Source organism: Myotis yumanensis, unplaced genomic scaffold (genome assembly GCF_028538775.1).
Source record: "Myotis yumanensis isolate MYYU_CA2020_CCGP unplaced genomic scaffold, mMyoYum1.0.hap1 SCAF_5, whole genome shotgun sequence".
In the NCBI taxonomy this organism is placed as follows: domain Eukaryota; kingdom Metazoa; phylum Chordata; class Mammalia; order Chiroptera; family Vespertilionidae; genus Myotis; species Myotis yumanensis.
The window spans coordinates 99,513,473-99,534,381 of NW_027223756.1; the positions used below are offsets into that span (position 1 = coordinate 99,513,473).

The following is a 20,909-nucleotide window of genomic DNA, read 5'->3' on the forward strand; positions in this document are numbered from 1 at the left end:
AACACGGCCAGGGTCTTGGTGGTCCCTGGTCTGAGGTACTTCCTCTGCCCCATTATCACTCACAGCCACATCCTATGGGGTTACTCTTCATTCCTCCCCCTGCAGAGAAGCTCAAGGGTGGGAAAGAGGCAGGAGGGGCTGAGGCTGGGGGAAGTGGGGCAGCGAGGCACTGCTGTTCACAGCCCAGGCAGACAGCAATTTATCACCTGGACCAAGGGACCACCAGAGTATTGATCAGCTCCAGACAGTGCTAGGCTTCCTGAGGGAGCAATTCCTTTGTAAAGATATGTGACATTGCTCCTTGAAATTAGAATGGTGCCCTGCCAAGCTGCACCCAATTTATCTGTCAAGCTGGGATGTCACAGATCTAAGATAAATGAGCCAGGACTGCTCTGGGTGAGGAGAGAGTCTCTGCAAATCACAGCCCAGGTGGGCTAGCCCAGTGGGGCCTCTGGGGCTCACTTAAACATGCAGATGTGCCTGACCCAAGACCCAGGCCTCTGTGCCTGCTGCCACCTGCCACTAGCCAGGGATCTAGGACCTCAGGCTGAGGCCTGGCCTCATTGTAATCTACGACCTGAGATCATGAAAATGCTGGAAAGGTTTGGGATGGTCAGTGAGTCTGGCCTCCTAGAAGGCTCTGAGGGGCTGTCATCATGCCTGCCCCACAGCCCCTTCCACACTCCTGGGCCCAGAAGGCACTTTGGTTCTAAGTTGAAAAAGACAAAACGATGTAAATCTGCACAGGCTGTTGAGGCTGCTGGGAGAAGCCCCGGGCCTTCGTGGTGCACTTCCTTCTCCTCGCAGAGCACTCAGGGGCTTTCTCTGAAACCAGCCAAGAGGAGCAGTCACCCTGGCAGGGAAAGTGGGCAGCAAACAGGTGGGGGACAGAGGCTGTTTGGGGGCAGCAGGCATCTTCAGAGGCACAGGGTCACAGACATGGGTTCAGGACTTGGGCCTCCTTTGCTTCCTGACACATGCAAGCCCTTGGGCAGAGAAAGGAGGACTCTGAGGCAGCTTTTACTGTCCTTTATGGAGGCCCCAGACTTGCAGGTTGTGGCCCACATACACCCAGAGCAGAGGCTCCTTCCCCTGTACCCACACTGTGCTATGTGGTCCACAAGGGCAGGGCTCAGCCTCAGCCTGGGACCAGGCCTGCAGAAGGGGTGCCTTGGGTCCCACAGGGTGGACATCCAGAGCTTACCACACAGCCTGCCCACCTGCAGCAGCCTTACCTGTGTCCAGAGCCTGTGGCACCCCGAGAGAAGGGAGCCTGGAGTTAGATGGCCGGCGATATACCACATGCACACGGCCCTGCTCAGCTTCCTTCGCTGCCAGCCCCTTCTCCAGGGGCTCGATAAAGAACTCCTCCTCCTCCATACGAATCAGGCCAGCCTGCAGGGCAAAGATGAGATGGTTCAGATTCCCAGAGCACAACAGACAAGGTGGGGGAGCAGCGAGGAGGGTCCCAGAGGGCAGAATCTCCCACTTGGCAGAGCAAGGTGCTGGGCTGAAAGGTCATGGACGGGCCTTAGGGGCACCATCTGCCCAGAGTCTTCAATTCTAGTCACTAAGGCCAGAGCCGCTGGACTATGCTGAGCCCTGGCTGGGGAAGGGACTCTGCCTATGTCATTCCCACCCCCATCTTCCAACCCGGGGCTTGTGAGGCCAAACTGTCAAAAATAGCCTGAAGGAACTGAAGTACACTGAGCCTTTGTGTGGCCCCCAGGGGGACACCAAGATACACCAAATATGGACCAATGCCACCCCACCCTCAGGAGCCCCAAGTCCAAGGCAAAGATAAAAACTGTCAGCCAGGGCTGAATCTGCCCACATAAATGCTCAGTTTACCCCAAACAGTGTTTTCAAGTTGTGAACCCAATACTCAAAATGATCAGATTTCATGTTTCAAAATTGGAATTTCAGCTTTCCTTGGAAAATGCATGCTCAAACCACAGTGGGCTTCACATTGCCTGGCAGGGGGTACCATAGATGGAGCCTGTACCCCTGCATCCTTTATCCACATTGGTCACCAGCCCAGAGTTTACAGCAACTGAACTGCTGCCTCTTTATAGGACCACCCTGGTGCTTCTTTCTGGACCGGTCTCCATCAGAATTCAAGCTGCACTGCACTCCAACATCCAAGGCTCTCTGCCTGCCTTCCCGGGCCCCAGCTCACACATGTCACACCAGACTCTGGGACAGCCTGGCCTTCCTACATGGAGTGCACAGCCAGGCCTCTCTGCCCCTGAATTGACCTAACCCTCAGCTTGGCTATCAGGTAAACTCTGATTCTCCCCTCAATAACTGGCCAGGACCCCCCAACTACCACCTCCATATGGCCCTGCCCTTCCCTTGACCATGCGTGGTCACAGCCCCATCGTCCAGCTCCCACACTTTGGTTTTTTGCTCCAGTATCTATAAACCAGTGGTTTCACACTGGGGCCCCCACTGTGTCAACCTGCAGATATATTTCCTTTAGATCACATACTTAAGACTCATTCAGGGATGTATTTCGCTGTTTAAAAACTACTTTATTGAGGTATTATCAACATGTGAAAAGCTGCACATGTTTAATGTATGTAATTCCATGAATTTGGGAATCAGTATACACTTGTGAAACCAACACCACAATCAAAAGCATGTCCATTACATCTAAAAGTTTCCTCCCATCCCCTTTATTATTACCATTAAAAAAAACTTCACCCAAGGATATTTTTTCCATTGCTTTTTAGAAAGTGGAAGAAAGGCAGGGAGGGAGGCAGAGAGAGAGAGATTGGTTGCCTCCTGCAACCATGATTGAGGGGGAGGGCAGTTGGGGGTGACCAGGCTGGCAGGGGAGGGCAGTTAGGGGTGACCAGGCCTGCAGGGGAGGGCAGTTGGGGGGGACCCAGCCTGCAGGGGAGAGCAGTTAGGGGCAACCAGGAGAGGAGGGGAGGGCAGTTGGGTGCAACCAGGCTGGCAGGGGAGGGCAGTTGGGGGTGATTGGGCCAGCAGGGGAGGGCAGTTGGGGGCGATTGGGCTGGCAGGGGAAGGAAGTTGGGGTGATCGGGCCGACAGGAGAGGGCAATTGGGGTGATCGGGCCAGCAGGGGAGCAGTTAGGCATCAATCAGGCTGGCAGGGGAGTGGTTCGGGGGTGATCAGGCTGGCAGGCAGAAGTGGTTAGGGGCAATCAGACAGGCAGGCAGGTGAGCGGTTGGGAGCCAGCAGTCCCAGATTGTGAGAGGGATGTCCGACTGCCGATTTAGGCCCGATCCCACAGGGATCCTAAACCAGCAGTCAGACATCTCCTGAGGGGTCCCAGATTGGAGAAGGTGCAGGCTGGGCTGAGGGACACCCTCCCCCTCCCAGTGCACGAATTTTGTGCACTGGGCCTCTAGTATTTTATTTATTTATATATATATATATATATATATATATATATATATATATATATATATATTAGAGGTCTGGTGCACAAGTTTGTGCACCAGTGGGGTGCCTCAGCCTGGCCTGTGGCCTGCGGGATTGGGCTGAAACCAGCTCTCTGACATCCCCTGAGGGGTCCTGGATTGCAAGAGGGTGTAGGACAGGCTGAGGGACCCCACCAGTGCACGATCAGAGCCAGGGAGGGATGCGGGAGGTTGGCCAGCCTGGGAGGGACTGTGGGAGGGCTCCAGGGTAAGTCCAGCCCTTCTTGCCCAGTCCCAATTGGCCGGACCCCAGCAGCAAGCTAACTTACTGGTCAGAGCATCTGCCCCCTGGTGGTCAGTGCACATCATAGCGAGTGGTTGAGTGGCCTTAGCATATCATTAGCATATTATGCTTTGATTAGTTGAACAGCTGACCGGTCAACCAGACACTTAACATATTAGGCTTTTATTATATAGGATAAGTGAGGTCATGCTGTATTTGTCTTTCTGTGTCTGGCTTATTTCACTTAGCATAATGTTCCTCAGTTTCATCCATTTTGTCACAAATGATAGGAATTCCTTTTTTATAAAGTCTGAATAATATTCCATTGTACATATTTACCATATTTCTTTATCAATTAGTTGTCCAAAGATGTACATGTAGGTTGCTTCCATGTCCATAGTGAAAAATGCTAAAATAAACATGAGAATGCAAGTATCTCTTTGATCTCTTCCATTTTCTTTGGCTATAAACCCAGGAGGAGGACTGCTGGGTCATATGGTAGCTCTATTTTTAATTTTTTAAGGAACCTCCATACTATTTTCCATAGTGACTTAACCAATTCACATTTCCACCAACAGTGCACAAGCGTTCCCTTATCTCCTCATCCTTGCCAACATTGTTAACTCTATGATAATGGCCATTCTAACAGGTGTGAACTGACATCTCATTGTGGTTTTGATTTGCATTTCCCTGATGATCAGTGACATTGAGCCATTTATATGCCTTTGGAAAAAATGTCTATTCATATCCTTTGCCCATTCTAAATCTGATTATTTGTTTTATCAGCTATTGAGTTGAATGAGTTCTTTAAAGATTTTGAATATTAACTCCTTGTCCAGTATATGTCTTGAAACTATTTCTTCCAATCTATAGGTTGCTTTTTAATTTTATTTCTTTTGCTGTGCAGAAACTTTTAAATTTAATATAGTCCCATTTGTTGATTTTTGTTTTTGTTGTCTTCGCAATTGGTTTTATGGTTTCAGGTCTTATTTTAAGACCTTAATCCATTTCAAGTTAAATTTCATGAGAGGTATAGAATAGGGGTCCAATTTCATTCTTCTGCATGTGAATGTTCAGTTTATCCAACAACAAATATTTTTAAAAACGTATCTTTATTGTTGAAAAAATTAAAGATGTCCCTTTTATTTCCCCATTGATGCCCCTCCTCCCCACTCCTGTCCCTTCCAAAAACTATCCTTTCCTCTTTAAGTATTCTTGGCTCCCTTATAAAATACACATTGATGTCTTTTTCAGTAAATGTCTGTTTTTATTTCAGTACCTTACTGTTTTGATTAGTATAGCTTTGTAATATAATTAAAATTAAAATGTGTGATGTCTCCAGATTTGTTCTCTCTCAAGATTGCTTAGGCTATTAATGGTCTTAAATATGTTAGGATTGTTTTTTATTCTTTTGGATTGCATTGAGTCTATAGATGGCTTTGGGTAGTATGAACATTTGAATAATATTATCTCTTCTATTCCATGAACAAAGTATATCTTTCTATTTATTTGTGCTTTCTTTAATTTCTTTCACCAATATCTTATAATTGAAATATTTCAATTCCTTGGATAAATTAATTGCTAAGTATTTTAGTATTTTAGATGCAATTATAAATGAGTTTGTTTTCATTATTTCTTTTTCAGATAGTTTATAGAAATGTAACTGATTTCTGTATGTTGATTTTGGATTCTTTTGGACTTTTTATATACCAGATCTGTCATCAGGAATCAGAGACAATTTTACTTCATCCTTTCCAATTCTGATGCCTTTCATTTCTTTTTCTTGCCTGATTGTTCTGGCTAGGACTTCCAATACTATCCTATACAATAAAAGGCTAATATGCAAATTGTCCCCTCAACCGGGAGTTTGACCAGGGAGTGGGGCCGGCTGGCCAACTGCCTGTGGCCCCTCCCCCCCAGGCGGCCAGGTCAGATCAGCCCTGATTGATAGGGGCAGGCCAGCCAGACCCCACCTGTGCACAAATTCATGCATGGGGCCTCTAGTGTTGAATAAGAGTGGTGAGGGTGGGAACACTTGGCTTGTTCCTGATCTTAGGGGGAAAGTTTTCAACCTTTCACCATTAAGTATGATGTTAGCTGTGGGATATCATGTATGGACTTTATTATGATGAGGTATGTTCTTTCTATATCCAATTTGTTAAGAGTTATTATTATGAAAGGAGGTTGAATTTTATCAAATACTTTTCTGCATCTATTGAGATTATCACATGATTTTTATATTTCATTCTATTAATGAAATGTATCACATTTATTAATTTGTGTGTGTTGACACATCCTTGGATCCAAAGGGTAAATCCCTCTTGATCATAGTGTATGATCTCTTTTATGTACAGTGGGGCCTTGACTTACGAGTGTCCCAACTAATGAGTTTTTCAAGATATGAGCCGTCTCTCGGCCGAATTTTTGCTTTGAGTTGCGAGCTAAAATTCGGGTTACCAGCCAGCTTCAGATACCCCACCGCTAGTTGGCGCAGCGAACGTCACAGTGAACACCACATCAGCCCAGCATCACGTGTCTCACTCGTTCACTTTTTGATTTGACATATGAGTAATTTGAGTTATGAGCTCTGTCACGGAATGAATTAAACTCGTAAATCAAGGCCCCACTGTACTGTTGGATTAAATTTGATCATTTTTATTGGAATATTTGCTTCTATATCCATCAAGGATGTGGGCCTTAGTGTTCATTTCATGTATCCTTATCTGGCTTTGGTATCAAGGTAATGCTGGCCTTGTAGAATGAGTTTGGAAGGGTTCCCTCCTCTTCAATTATTTGGAAGAGTTTGAGGAGGATAGGAGTTAATTCTTCTTTAAATGTTTCGTAAAATTCACTAGTAAAGCCATCTGCTCTTGGGCTTTTCTTTGTTAGGAGACTGATTACTGATTTAATTCCCTTACTTGTTATTGGTCTATTCGGATTTTCTATTTCTTCAAGATTTAGTCTTGGTAGGTTGCATGATTCAAGAATTTATCCATTTCTTCTAGGTTGTCCAATTTGTTAGTGTATAATTGTTATAGTAGTTTCTTATGATCCTTTGTATTTCTGTGATATCAAGTGTAGTATTCTCCTCTTTGATTTATAATTTTATTTGAGTCCTCTCTCTTCTTGGTAAGTCTACTAAATGATTTTTCAATTTTGTTTACCTTTAAAAAATACCCAGCTGTTAATATCATTGATCTTTTCTCTTTCTGGTTTCTATTTCATTTATTTCTGCTCTGATTTTTGTTATCTCCCTCCATCTTCTAATTTTGCGCATAATCTATTCTTTTTTCTAGCTTCTTGAGGTGTAATGGTAGATTGTTTATTTGAAATATCTCTTTTTAATTGTAGACATTTATAACTATAAGTTTCCCTGTTAGAATTGCTTTTGCAGTATCACATAAGTTTTGGTGTACTGTTTCAATTTTAGTTTGTTTTAGGATTTTTTTTTTATTTCCCTTTTGATTTCTTCTTTGAACCATAGGTTGTTTAGGGGTGAGTTAATTTCCACATATTTGTAAATTTTTGGTTTTCCTCCTGAAATTGATTTCTAATTTCATACCATTGTAGTAAAAAAAAGATAACTGGTGTGATTTTATTCTTTTACATTTGCTACTACTTTTTTTTTTTTACTTACCATATACACTTGAGGAGAATGTGTATTCTGCTGCTATTAGATGGAATACTCTTTTAGGGTAATTTGGAGTAAAGCTCAGTTCAAATCCAATGTTTCCTTATTGATTATCTGTCTGAATGATCTATCTACTGTTAAAAGTGTAGCACTGAAGTCTCCCACTGTTATTGTATTCTTATTTGTTTCTCTCTTCAGATCTGTTAGTATTTGATTAATGTATTTAGGTGCTCTGATGTTGGGTGCATATATATTTACAATTGTTACTATTCTCTTTATTAATTGACCTCTTTATGATTGCATAATGACTTTATGGCATCTTGCTACAGATTTTGACTTAAAGTTAATTTTGTTTGACATAAGTTTAGCTACCCCTATTCTCTTTTGGTTCCCATTTAGGGTGGAAAACTTTTTCCATCCCTTTACTTTGAGTCCATGTGTATCCTTAAAGCTGAAGTGAATGTCTTATATGCAGCATATACTTAGAGCTTGTGTTTTTATTCATTCAGTCATTCTATACCTTTGACTGAAAATTTTAACCCATTTACATTTAAAGCAATTGCATTGGTAAGGACTTACTTATGCCATTGTGTTGTTTTATGACTATTTGATAGTTCCTTTGCTCCTTTATTTTTCTCTTGATGATTTTCTACAGTGGCATAATATGATTCCCTTCTCTTTATCTTGTATATATCTATATACTATAGAATTTTTTTGGTGGTACCTTGAGGCTAACTTGAACTATATTATAGATACAACAATCTGTTTTTAGTTGATAACAACTTAACTATGATCTCATACAAAAACTTTATCCTTTTATTCTCACATATTTTATGTTTTGATGTCACAATTATATATTTTTTAAAAATATGTTTTTATTGATTTTTAGAGAGAGAGGAAGAGAGAGGGATAGAGAGAAACATCGATGAGAAAAAAACATCATCGATCAGCTGCCTCTTGCACATCCCCCACTGGGGATCGAGCCCACAACCTGAGCATGTGTCCTGACCAGGAATCGAACAGTGACCTCTTGGTTCCTGGGTTGATGCTCAACCACTGAGCCACACTGGCCGGGCACAATCACATCTTTTTATTTTGTGTAGCCATTAACATATTATTGTAGCAATAGCTATTTTTATACTTTTGTCTTTAACTTGTATACTAGAGTTAAGTGGTTAACACACTATGTTACAATATTCAAATATTCTGAATTTGACCATGTACTTACCTTTACAGTGTTTTGTATATTTCACATTTTCATGTTACTGATTAGCATTTTTATGTCTCAGCATGAAGAACCCATTTTATCAATTCTTGTAAGGCAGTTCTAATGGTGATGAACTCTCAGCTTTTGTTTGTTTGGAAAATTCCTTATATCATTCTCATTTCTGAAGGAAAATTTTTCCAGGTAAACTATTCTTGGTTAGTAGTTTTTTTCTTCAGACTTTAAATAAATCATTTCACTCTCCTAGCTTACAAGGTTTCTGCTGAGAAAAAGACAGATATTCTTTATATATATATATATATATATATATATATATATATTTTATTGATTTTTTTTTATTGCTTAAAGCATTACAAAGGGTATTACATATGTGTCCTTTTTTTTCCCCCACCCTTGACAATACCCCGGCTTCCCCTACACCCCAGTGTCTTATGTTCATTGGTTATGCTCATATGCATGCATACAAGTCCTTCAGTTGATCTCCTACCCGCCTCTCTCCTGCCCCCCAACCCTCCCCAGCCTTCCCACTGCAGTTTGACAATCTGTGTGAGGCAGCTCTGCCTCTGTAACTATTATGGTTCAAAAGTTTATAATGGTCTCTATTATCCATGAATGAGTGAGATCATGTGGTATTTTTCCTTCATTGACTGGCTTATTTCACTTAGCATAATGCTCTCCAGCTCCATCCATGCCGTTGCAAATTGTAAGAGTTCCTAGACAGATATTCTTATGGGGTTCCCTCATATATGAAAAATGTTTTTTTCTTACTGATTTTTAAATTATCTCTTTGTTTTAATTTTAGATAGTTTTATTATGTGTCTTGGAGAAAATCATTGGATTAATATCTGGGGATAATCTATTGGCTTCATAAACTTGGATGTTCAAATCTCTCCCAGGTTTGAGAAATTCTCAGCCATTATTTCTTTAAATATGCTCTCTGCTTTTTTCTCCCTTTCTTCTCCTGGGATTCCAAAAATAATGCATAGATTATTTCTCTTAATGCTGTTTTATAAGTTCCATGGGCTTTCTTCACTCTTTTTTATTCTTTTTATTCCTCTAACTGCATAATTTCAAATTATGTCTTTGAGTTCATTGATTTATTCTGCTTGGTCCAGTTTGCTGTTGAAGATCTCTATTGAAGTCTTTAGTTCAGTCATTGTATTCTTTAGCTCCAAATTTTGTTTGGTTCTTTTTTATTTTCTATCTCTGTTAAACATTTTATACTTTTCCTGATTTTGTTAAATTCTAGCTCTCTCGGCATCTTTGGAATAATTATTTTGAATTCTTTGTCAGGCAATTAATGTATTTCCATTTCTTTGGAGTTGTTCTGAAAGTTTACTGTGTTCCTTTAGTGGTGTCATGTTCCCCTGATTCTTCATGATCCTGGTAGCCTTGAGTAGATGTCTGCACATTTCCTAACTTCAGCAAGGAAAGACCCTCACCTGCCAGTGGAGTGAATGCTGTGACCTGGATCTAGTGGTGTAGGGTACCAAGTGTGGGGTGTGTGGCAGCTCTGGGTCTGGGTTGAGGAGAAAAATGATGGTTCATTGGTTCAGGCTGGTAGGGTCTATGATATTAATAACTCCATGGTTCTTGTAGGTTGCTATAGGAGTTCCACAGTGGCTACAAGGGCTGTTTGGGCCTTTAGCAATATCTCCAGATCCAGTGGCTAGGTACCAAGGCAAGCAGTAGTGGTGGCCAGACCTAGTGGTGTAATACACTTGCTGCAGATGCCTGTGTAGTGGCAGGGACTGGTTGCTAATATTGATGTAGTGAGGAGGAACGGGGTCAGCAGTCAGAACTTGGACCAACTGTGGGTACACAAGTGGTCACAGGGCTGTGGCTGTCAGTGTGTACTCCCAGGGGGGCAAGGTCTCACAACAGGTATGCACATGGCAGTGGAGGCTGATGACAGGAGTCAGGTTGGTGGCACCTGTGCACAGCTGGAGAAGCGAGCTCTGAGCACTTGCACAGTGGTAGGGTTCAGCTACAGGGGTCTAAGCTAGTATTATGTACTCACATAGTCACAGAGGTCAGGAAGTGAGGACAAGGAATGGAGGAAGAGGAATTCAGGCATCTGGTATCTATGAATATGAAAATCTATGAGAAGAAAACCTCAGCAATGAAATCTTTAGGATTGTGGTGGCTGTGATGGTCATTGGGGTTTTTAGCAGTAAAAGCTGCTAGGGTCCTCTGTAAGAGCAGATCATGGGAAACCACAGTCATACTCTCTATGTGTCTGATACTGGTGGCCCATCCCCTCGTTCCTTGTTCCCAACCATCTCTATACATCTCAGCTTTGCCTATTCCTGAGTGGAGTGAAACTGAAGTAGGTCCTTTGTGTGGTGCCCCAAAAGTCTGGGAAAGCTGGTAACTCACCCCACTTTCTTCCTTTCTCAGTGAGAACTCTTTCTGGACAGGGAGCTCCCTCTTGATGTTGAGCAGTATCATTCTGGGGGCTGGGATGATGCTGGCAAAATGGAGTTGTTCTTCCTTCCTGTTTGTGAGATTATTCTCAGGTATTTTGTTCCACTGCATTGCTGGACTCCTGAGCTCTCCAGAGCTGTTTTTGTTCATGGGTAGCTGCCTAATTGTTGATCCTTGCTGAGGAACAGGCTCTTCTACTCTGCTTGATGACCTCACTCAGGAGCTTTTAAAAGACCAGAGCTGTGCGTGGTGAGGAGCTCTCTACAAGGAAAGCGGGGTTCATTTTGTTTTTTGATTTTCAATTATTTTAGTAAGCATCCCAGGAATAATCTGTCTAAAAATCTGAAAAAAAATTTTTTTTGACAAGAAAACAAGGCATAGATTGTGGGCTATGTTTTGCTGACTTTTTTTCTAGGAATCTTATTTTCCTGCTACCAGCAGCATGTGTATCTGTTTGTGCATATAATTTTTATTAATAAGAACCAGTTTCCTCTCCCAACTCTATAAATATTAAAGAAATCCCTGAAGTACACTGTTCTAAAGGGATTCAATCAAGAGTGCTGAACAGCCTGGTTCCCCGTGGAGGGGGACTCTGTGACTGTCTGCCCAACCCCACAAGAAGGGAGGCTCAGGGAGGATAGAGAGGTTGTCCCTGATCTTCAGTAGCCACTGCAGGGGCTCAGAACCTGGTAGTTCTCTGGTCATCAGATCAAATCACCAGTTTCAGATCTTGGTAAATTATAAGATACCTATCTACCTCTCTTCTGTTGTGCCCTATCCTTTTGCTGTTTGGTTTAGGATGAAATAGTCACTAGAAGTGGAAATAAAAAGTTAAAAATTTGTTTAAAAATCCAAAGGCTTAACAGCTATTCTGTTACTTTGAATTTTAAAGTGTTCAAAACATTGACACTCTCAGAGTTGGGGTGTCACAGGAAAGCAAGTGAGCATTCTGCCCCCATCTGTAGGTGCCCAGTTTGCTGAGCTCACTGGCTTCTTCCATGGAAGCCACAGGCTACAGCACGTGGCAGCCCGCACCAGATCTGTCACTCAGTGTTGTCATTTTTGCAACCTCTGGCACTAAGACTGTGAGGTGCCTGTCAAGGTAGCAGTGGTAACAATCAGAATAAAAAGAAAACAGGAAGCTGATCCAAAAACAGAAGGATCCAGACTTTGACAGAGGACAGTAGCATGCATCTGCATTAGCTCACGTCTCCAAACTTGACCTTGCTCTGAAACACAAACGTGCACTTGCCACAGGAATCCCCAAACATGCTGGCATCTGGTAAAATTACAGTTCCTTGAGCTATTTAGCTTTGAGAGCAATGTATCCTTTCATCCCTTCTTTTTTTATTTTATTTTACATATCCTGCCTCAGGTTTATTTGTACAAATAGCACAGGAGGACACCAGCCACATGCAGACAGCAGCCCAGGGTCACACCAGTCCTTCCGTCCTCATATCAGCAGACAAAGGCCTCTACTCTAGAGCCTTCATGAGGGCCTGGGCAACTTTGGGAGCCTGAGCCTGAGGTGTAGCCTGAGCCCCGGAGGTGTAGTGCAGCCTGGGTCTTGGACTTGGTCCCACAGAGCCTGACATCCTTGGTGATGTGGGCATCAGCACATTTCCCAAGCTTGGAGTGAGTGATGTAGGGAAGTTGGTCAAGCTTGTGGCTGCCACCCCTTGGGATATTGGGCTTGACCTCCTTGGGCTTTGTGTGGGCCTTGATAGCCTCAGCACATGCTCTCATGGCCTTGGCATTGTTGGCCAGCACCTTTTTTAGACCTTTCTTATTGTGTTTCTTGGGAAAGCGTATGTTTCTCAGGAACTTTGGGTCCACCCCCTTAAGAGATTTGTATCTTTGTGATCTGGGTTTCTTGATGCCATCTTTGTGCCATTTTTGGGACTAGTTGTGTGTGGTGTGGTTATTGGACTTGGCCATGTCTGCACCAAAACCTGTGGCTCCTGAAGTGACTGGGATCAGAAGAGAAAGCCATCCCTTCTTCCTTTTGGAAAAGGATTTGTAAGATTCCGTTGGGCTACAGGGCAAAGGCATCAGCCTGCCCTGGCCTGGTCTAATGATGGTCTAGTACAGTGGTTGCCAACCGGTGGTCCGCGGACCACTGGTGGTCCGTGATGTTCGAAAGGTTGGCGATCGCTGGTTTAGTGGGTGCATTGCCAAAACCAGGTCTGCCACTTAAGAGAATCTCCCAACAGCCCTGGAAGTTTTACAGGGAGGGGCCTGACCCAATCGCTTAAGTCACAGGTGTAAGAACTAAAGTCTCTTCAGATTGAAGCCAATTTGTCCTAACCAGCAGGGCTCCTTCACAGCTCAGCATCAATCACAGAGGATGTTTTGCATGTTGCTTTTTCCACTTTTCCAAAAGGAACAGCAACCTTCAGTGGGGAAACTGGCCACCAGCAAATGAGAACAATCCTGTGGGTTAGGAAGCATTTGTTCTCTCCCCTGCATCTCCATCTGCTTCTGCTCCATGATTTCCAGAATACTCTCTTTTGGAGGGGTCTCTCTGTGGACACCTTATGGCAGAGTCCCTGTCTCCCTTAATCTCTGCCTCATTCAGGTGGACGCAGGTTGTCTTCATGTGCCATCCACACCTGTCCTTTTTCTTGGGGAGATGCCTCTCCCACTGGTATGCAAAGCTTGTCCTCCCAGATCAGAGGGGAGGCTGTGGCCAGAACTGAGGGACCATAGACAGGGTTGTCTCTGAGCACCATAGAGCCCCCATGAGTTCACCTTGCAGGCCCTGCCCCTACTTGGGCCTGGTTTCAGGCCCTCCAGGTCCTTTGCTTCAAAAAGTCCCCTTTTTGCCCTAAGCTGTCCAGAGTTAATTTCTGAGGCTTGAGACCATGATGCCCCAATGGACATGTGCCCCCAGTGCTGAGCCCCATGCCCAGCCATGTGCTAAAGAAAGCTGGACCACACTTTGATGAGCAGGGTGGATAAAGAGACCTCAGAGGGAACAAGCTTTGATGCAGAGCCAAAAGGCCTGGTTTCAAGTTCTGGTCTTGGGCCAGTCCTGTTCCCTTTGCAGCCCCCAGTTCCCTCACCTGAGAAGTGAGGAGTTAGGCAGGTAACCTATGAATTAGGTACCAGTTATCCTTCTGTAATTCCAATAGGATCAACCCTGGAAGTTTTACAGGGAGGGGCCTGAGAGCAAACTACAAGCAAGAAACCTGCTCCTCTCCTAGACCATCGTCTCTGCCTGCAAAATAAAGGCCAAGGTCTCCTTGGGGCCACAGCATCCCACTGTCTGCATCCAGTTCCCTTTGCACATCATCCTATAGCATCTGGACTTCATTCCTAAGAGACCTGTGGCACCTGAGGAAGCCCCAGGTTTGAGTCCCCATTTTTAGCTAGGTGTGATGTATGGGGCTTCAAATTCAAATTCCCTCAAAATTCTACATGGAAGAATTCTCCATTTCCAGACTTTAAGGCACAAAGAAGTTAAGCTAATAGCTCAGATTTTTCAGCAGACAGTAGAAGGCTTAGGAATATAGCCCTGCCCAACCCCTATAACTCCTGACACCAGCCCCCAGGAGATCCAGCATGGGGTAACCAACTCCAGCACTTCTTCACCACCATCACAATTTTGCCTTATGTAGTTTTGGTAAATTCTAGTTGGATACTCCTGTCTGCTAAGATGCTGCACCTGATTCCTAACCTCTCTGTTAAAAAAAATTATACAGGTATTAAAGATCTATTAGCATCAAATTGAGACTCCTTGACTTAGTCAGAAAGTTTAAAATAGAATCAAAAGGAAAATAGTTTTCTCACTATGAGATTCATGTGTTTTTTTTTTAATGGCTAATAGCTTATCTGAGCTATAATTCACATATCATACAATTCACCCACTCACAGTGTCACAGTGTACAGTTCACTCATTACCAAAATCAACCTTAAAACATCATCACCCCAAAATGAAACCCAAAGACATTAGCAGTCCTCCCCATTTCCTCCCAACCGCCTACATACATACCAGCCCTTGGAAACCACCAATCATCTTTCTGTTTCCATAGATTTGCTTATTCTGGACATTTCATAGATAGAATCATACAGTATGTAATCTTTTATGACTGATTTCATTAACCTAGTAAAGTGTTTTCAAGATGCTTATGTTGTAGAATATGTCAGTACTCAAATTCCTTTTTTGTTGTTAGATAATATTTCATTGAACAGATATACCACTTTTTATTTATCCATTCACTGCTTAATAGACATTTATGAATAATATCTTATGAATAATGCTGCTTTGAAGATTCATGCACAATTTTTTTTTGTGTGGACATATATGTCTTCATTTCCATCGGGTACCTCCCTAGGAGTAAAATTGCTGGTTCCTATGGTAACTCAATGCCAGACTGTTTCCCAGAGCAGCTGCATCATTTTATGTTCCCACCAATATTGTGTGTGAGAGTTGCAATTTCTGTGTGGAGAGTTTCTCCACATCCTCACCAATGCTTACCTTTTTTCTTCTAGCCATCTTCATGTATGTTGAGTGGTATTGCATTATGGTTTTGTTTTAATTTCTCTGATGACTAAGGATGTTGAGCATCTTTTCACATGCTCATTTATCATTTCTCCTCTTTGGAAAATGACTATTCAAACTCTTTGCTCACTTTTAATTACATTATTTTCATTTTTACTGAGTTGTAAGAGTTCTTTATGTATTCTAGATATAAGTCATATTAGATATTTGAATTGCAAACAATTTCTCTCATTCTGTAGGCTGCTTTTTCACTTTCTTGATGGTGTTCTTTGATGTTATAAAAAACTTTCTATTTTTGTTTTTGCCATTTGTACTTTTGGTGTCATATCTAAGGCTTTGCCTAACCCAAAGTAACCCCTATATTTTTTAAATAGTGTTATAGTTTTAGTACTTATATTCAGATATATCATCCACATTGAGTTAATATTTTATCTGGTGTGAGGAAAGGGTCCAACATCATTCTTTTACATGTGGATATCCAGTTGTCCAGCACCATTTGTTGAAAAGACTGTTCTTTCCTCTATTGAATTGTTTTAGCATTCTTGTAAAAAATCAGTGTAAGGACTTATTTCTGGATCCTGAGTTCTGTTTCGTTGATCTATCTGTCTGTCCTTCTGTCAGTACACACAATACTATTTCTGTACCTTTGGATTAAGCCTTGAAATCAGAAGGTGTGAGTTCTCTAATTTGGTTCTTCTTTTTTCAATATTGCTTTGTCTATTATGGGTCTCTTGTATTTCCATATAAATTTTAAAATCAGCTTGTCGATTTTTGCCAATAAGCCAGCTGAGATTTTTTTAGGATCCAATGTTTGGTGCCATATTAAGTTACCTTTTATGCCAACCCTCAGGGAACAAGAGATTAGAATGAGAGCCCAGACTGCATAACCAGGTGTGTGACCTTGAGCAAGTCAGAGCCTTGAAGAGTGGAGAAGCAGAGAGGCACGGTATCCAGCTCTGCTGCTAAAGGGAATCCTTTTAACAGCACCTGCCTCAGTTCTGCTTCATGTCTCTCTCCATCATTCCTCACCTGCCATTTATTAGCCCAGACCTGATTTTGAAACCAAATCCCCACAAGTGGGGAAATCAAAAATTGAAAGTACCAGAATTGACCTCTGTATCCATTCCATTGTGATCATTATAATTACTAACAAAGCCATTTGCCATATATTCTGGAAGGAAAGCTATGCAATGTAAAAATAATTCATAACTCAACTCTAATAAATTGGGGCAAAATTGTTAATAAAAATTAGAGGATAGAGGAAGAACAAAATAAGTAGTTTAATTGTATTCATTTCTTAATCTTCCATAGAAGGACAGCAGTTTTTGATAAGCTGCTAAAGTTAATAGATATAAGTTTAAGAATACTATTTGAATTTATAAAAGCCAGAACTAATAAAAGTAATATATACTTTCCAAATAACTGAAGTTGGATAGACCATATAGTAAATATGGAAGACTAGAAAAACAGCAAAAAAGGATAAAAACAAACATAAATAAGATGACAGAAGTAACAACAAATAAATATAACAAAAAACAAGTGGTCAGATTGTTTTCAAATATCTCTATGACTTGGAAACAAATGTTGAAATTTATGCAAGGCCAGAAGAATTTTATAGACCAGACTTTCCATTACTTAAGGAAAAAACATGTCCACAACATTACTGACTAAGGAAGGTAGGCCCAGCCCCAGTATGATGCCCTGATGTAAAGTGATGTATGTCTCTGTGCCAAATGTTAACAGAGCCTAGCCATTAGTGGCATGGCCCCCAGGTTACCCTGCTTCTGTTGTCACTCTGAGCACCAGCTGTGTGGACTCTCTGTTCCTGTGTTAAATGAGGATGAGAACAGCATATGCATAGTTATCGTGAGGTTTAAACATTTTCAAGCACCTGGAATCATGTCTAATAAACTAGGTCGTTATTATCAGTATCATTATTAGTAACATGAAATGCAGCTTATCTAGAAACATCTGTAATAAACAGTTAACAGAAGGTTTCAAGATGGAGGCAGAGTAGGAGAAAGCTACCCTCACTTGGAATTACAACCAAATTAAAGAACAATCATCCTGAATAAACAACTGCAGACTAATTGAAGAGGAGTCTTATAACCAAGGATTTACAGAAGAAGCCACATCAAGATTGAAAAAAGAGAGGGGATGCAAAGGGCTGGCTCTGCTCCCACAAGTGGCGGCTGAGTTCTGGAAAGATATCTCAGCTGTGGGAGTTTCCCCTGAGAAGTGTGGTGCCCAAACCCCAAGCCAGGCTCCCCAGCCCAGAGCACCAGAGCCAGGAAGGGGTGCCCATATAACAACCAGTTGTGAAAAGCAGTAGGGTTTGTGTCCACCATGGAGAGATGGAGTCCACTGGGGACAAAGGCACCCCCTTAAAGGGCCAACACACAAAATTTCATTCACAATCACTCATCCTGGACTCTGGTGAAAGGAAGATGGAGTGAACTAGGATTGCACGAGAAGAGACAGGGGTTTGTGGATCTGGGGAGGATGATGGTGGGACAGCCACCAGGATGCCTATGTGGAGTCATTCTCTGATATTGCAGTTACCATCTTTATTGGGTGGAACACTCCCCTCCTTTTGGCATCTGTATGAGGGAAAGCAATTGCCCCACATTCTTGCATCACCTTGGGGAGTTTATGCCATGCTGAGGAGTCAGCTGCCTTGGCCAGGGCATAGAGCAGGGGTCCTCAAACTTTTTAAACAGGGGGCCAGTTCACTGTCCCTCAGACCGTTGGAGGGCCGGACTATAGTTTAAAAAAAACTATGAACAAATTCCTATGCACACTGCACATATCTTATTTTGAAGTAAAAAAACAAAACGGGAACAAATACAATATTTGTATTTGCATGTGGCCCACGGGCCGTAGTTTGAGGACCCCTGGCATAGAGTTCTAGAAAAACTCAGGAGGTGTCAGTGACTAAGATTTTTGGCTTCGGGGCAGGGACCATTTACCCCATTTTCTAGTGAATCTGACTGGCACTTCCCCGTCACAAGAGATCTGATAGAACAATTGCCCCGAGCTTCCAAAGAACCCAACCTCCAGGCCCTGGAGGCCCTGCCAAACAGGGGCAAAACCATGACAGTCTGAGTTGTGTGGCTCTGCGGCCACACCCAGCCTAAACAGCACCTCTCCCTCACAGAAGATCCACTAGCCCCATCATCCCAACTTTTTTAGAGGCTCTTTCAGTGACTGAGCCTCACAGGTAGCTTGCAGGCAAAGGCAGATTTCAAGGTGCCTTGGACTTTTGCTGACCTGTACCCAGCCCCAGGGCTAATTAAAGCTGGCCTTTGTGTGTAGCTGGGTTCTGCCCAGGTGCACCCAAGCACAGCAGAGGCAGCCACAGACTGTTGATTGCTTGTAGCTCCAAACAGGTTGCTGAGGGCCAGGCACAGAGAGTATCTGACATTGCGCTGCACTAGAGTCCCTCCCAAGAGACTGAGAACCAATGCACCCAGTGGCCAGGTTCAGACAACATCAGAGCAGGATCCAATAAGTTTCACAAACAGCATACACAAAGGGAAATCTCAGCAGGCACTAAAGCCTGCTGAAGGGAATTCTGCTTCGTGTGTCAGCATCTGCATAGTAGCTAGCACTCCGTGGTCAGAGTTGAGCCTCACAGTCAGCCGGAAGGTTGATCCCATGCATGAATAGGCCAGTAGTAATCAAGACTCACAACAGGAAGGCCCACATAACCCACACAAAGGACATTCCCAGAGCACTCAGCTCAGGTGATCAAGGAGACTGTGCCACTGGGTACCACAGGACGCCTACTGCATAAGGCCACCTCACAAAGACTGGGAGTCAGAGCCAATCTATTTAATACATAGAAACAAACACAAAGAAGCAGCCAAAAGGAGGAGACAAAGAAACAGGCCTCAATGAAAGACAGGAGAAATTTCCAGAAAATAGCTAAAGAAAATGAAGATAATCAATTTATCAGATATAGAATTAAAAGTAATGGTTATAATGATGCTCAAGGAACTTAGTGAAACAAAATGAAAGAGGAGATAAAAAAAACATAAAAAAGAACCAGACATAAAAAAAGAATACCATATTAGACATCAAGAATACACTGGAAGAGAGAACATATTCGCCAATGATACATCTAATATCTAAAATGTATAAGTAACTTATAAAACTCAATATCAAAAAACAAACAATCCAATTAAGAAATGGATAAAGGACCTGAATTCACACTTCTCCAAAGAGGACATACAGATGGCCAATAGACATATGAAAAGATACTCATCATCACTAATTATCAGAGCAATGCAAGTTAAAATCACAATGAGATACTACCTCACACCTGTCAGAATGGCTACCACCAATAAATCAACAAATAATAAGTGCTGGCAAGGATGTGGAAAAAAGGGAACCCTAGTACACTGCTGGTGGGAATGCAGACTGGTGCAGCCACTGTGGAAAGCAGTATGGAGTTACCTCAAAAATTACAAATGGAACTGCCATTTGACCCAGCAAACCCACTTCTGGGTATATATCCAAAGAAACCCGAAACACTAATTCTAAAGAATATATGCACCCCTATGTTCATTGCAGTGTTATTTATAATAGGCAAGATCTGGAAGCAACCCAAGTGCCCATCAGTAGATGAGTAGATAAAAAAGTGGTGGTACATTTACACGATGGAATACTATACGGTTTTAAAAAAGAAGGAAATCTTACCTTTTGTGACAGCATGACTATCCACCTGGAGAGTATTATGTTAAAATTAAATGAACCAGTCAGAGAAAGACAAAGACCATATGGTTTCACTCATATGTAGAATGTAATGAACAAAATAAACTAATAAACAAAGTGGAGCCAGACTCATAAATATAGAGAATAGACTGATAGCTGTAGGGGGTGGGGGTTGGGAGCTGGGTGAGAAGGGTGAAGGGATTAAGCAAATAAAAAAAGAAAGACTCATGGACACAGACAACAGTATGGTGATTGCCAGAGGAAGGTTGCATGGAAGGAGGTAGAAGATGGTAAAGGGGGGATACATAGTGATGGAAGGAGACTTGACTTGGGGTGGTAAACACACAATACAACATACAGATAATGTATTGTAGAATTGTATACCTGAAACCTGTATAATTTTATTAAACTATGCCACCCCAATAAATTCAATAGAAAGAGTTAATAGAGGTAAAGTTTGGGTGAGTTGCTTTATTAGTGTTTTCTGTATTTTTGAGATTTTTGCAAAGGGCAATATATCAAAACAGACAATTTGGATAAAAGACTAGTAGACCAGGGAAGGGGTTAGGGGAAGAAAGAGAAGAATAAAGAGAGGAAAATGAAATAAACCAGATTCCCACAAGAGTGCCTTGGGGGTTATGTAGGGGCTGGGCTGACAGTCCTCCCACTAAGTCGGGTAGCACCAGGGTGGCTCTTGCAGGAGTTAGCCTCTTCAACCTGTCCTATGCTC

General features: G+C 42.5%; 1 protein-coding gene across 1 annotated transcript in view; it reads right to left on the reverse strand.

Annotated features, from left to right (window-relative positions):
* The window catches only part of ADAMTS2 (ADAM metallopeptidase with thrombospondin type 1 motif 2), a 285,590-nt gene that overhangs the window by 201,471 nt on the left and 63,210 nt on the right, over nucleotides 1-20,909 (reverse strand). Inside the window, exon 3 of the mRNA XM_070417030.1 lies at nucleotides 1,236-1,395. Coding sequence (XP_070273131.1) covers nucleotides 1,236-1,395 — 160 coding nt within the window. The remainder of the gene's footprint in view (nucleotides 1-1,235; nucleotides 1,396-20,909) is intronic.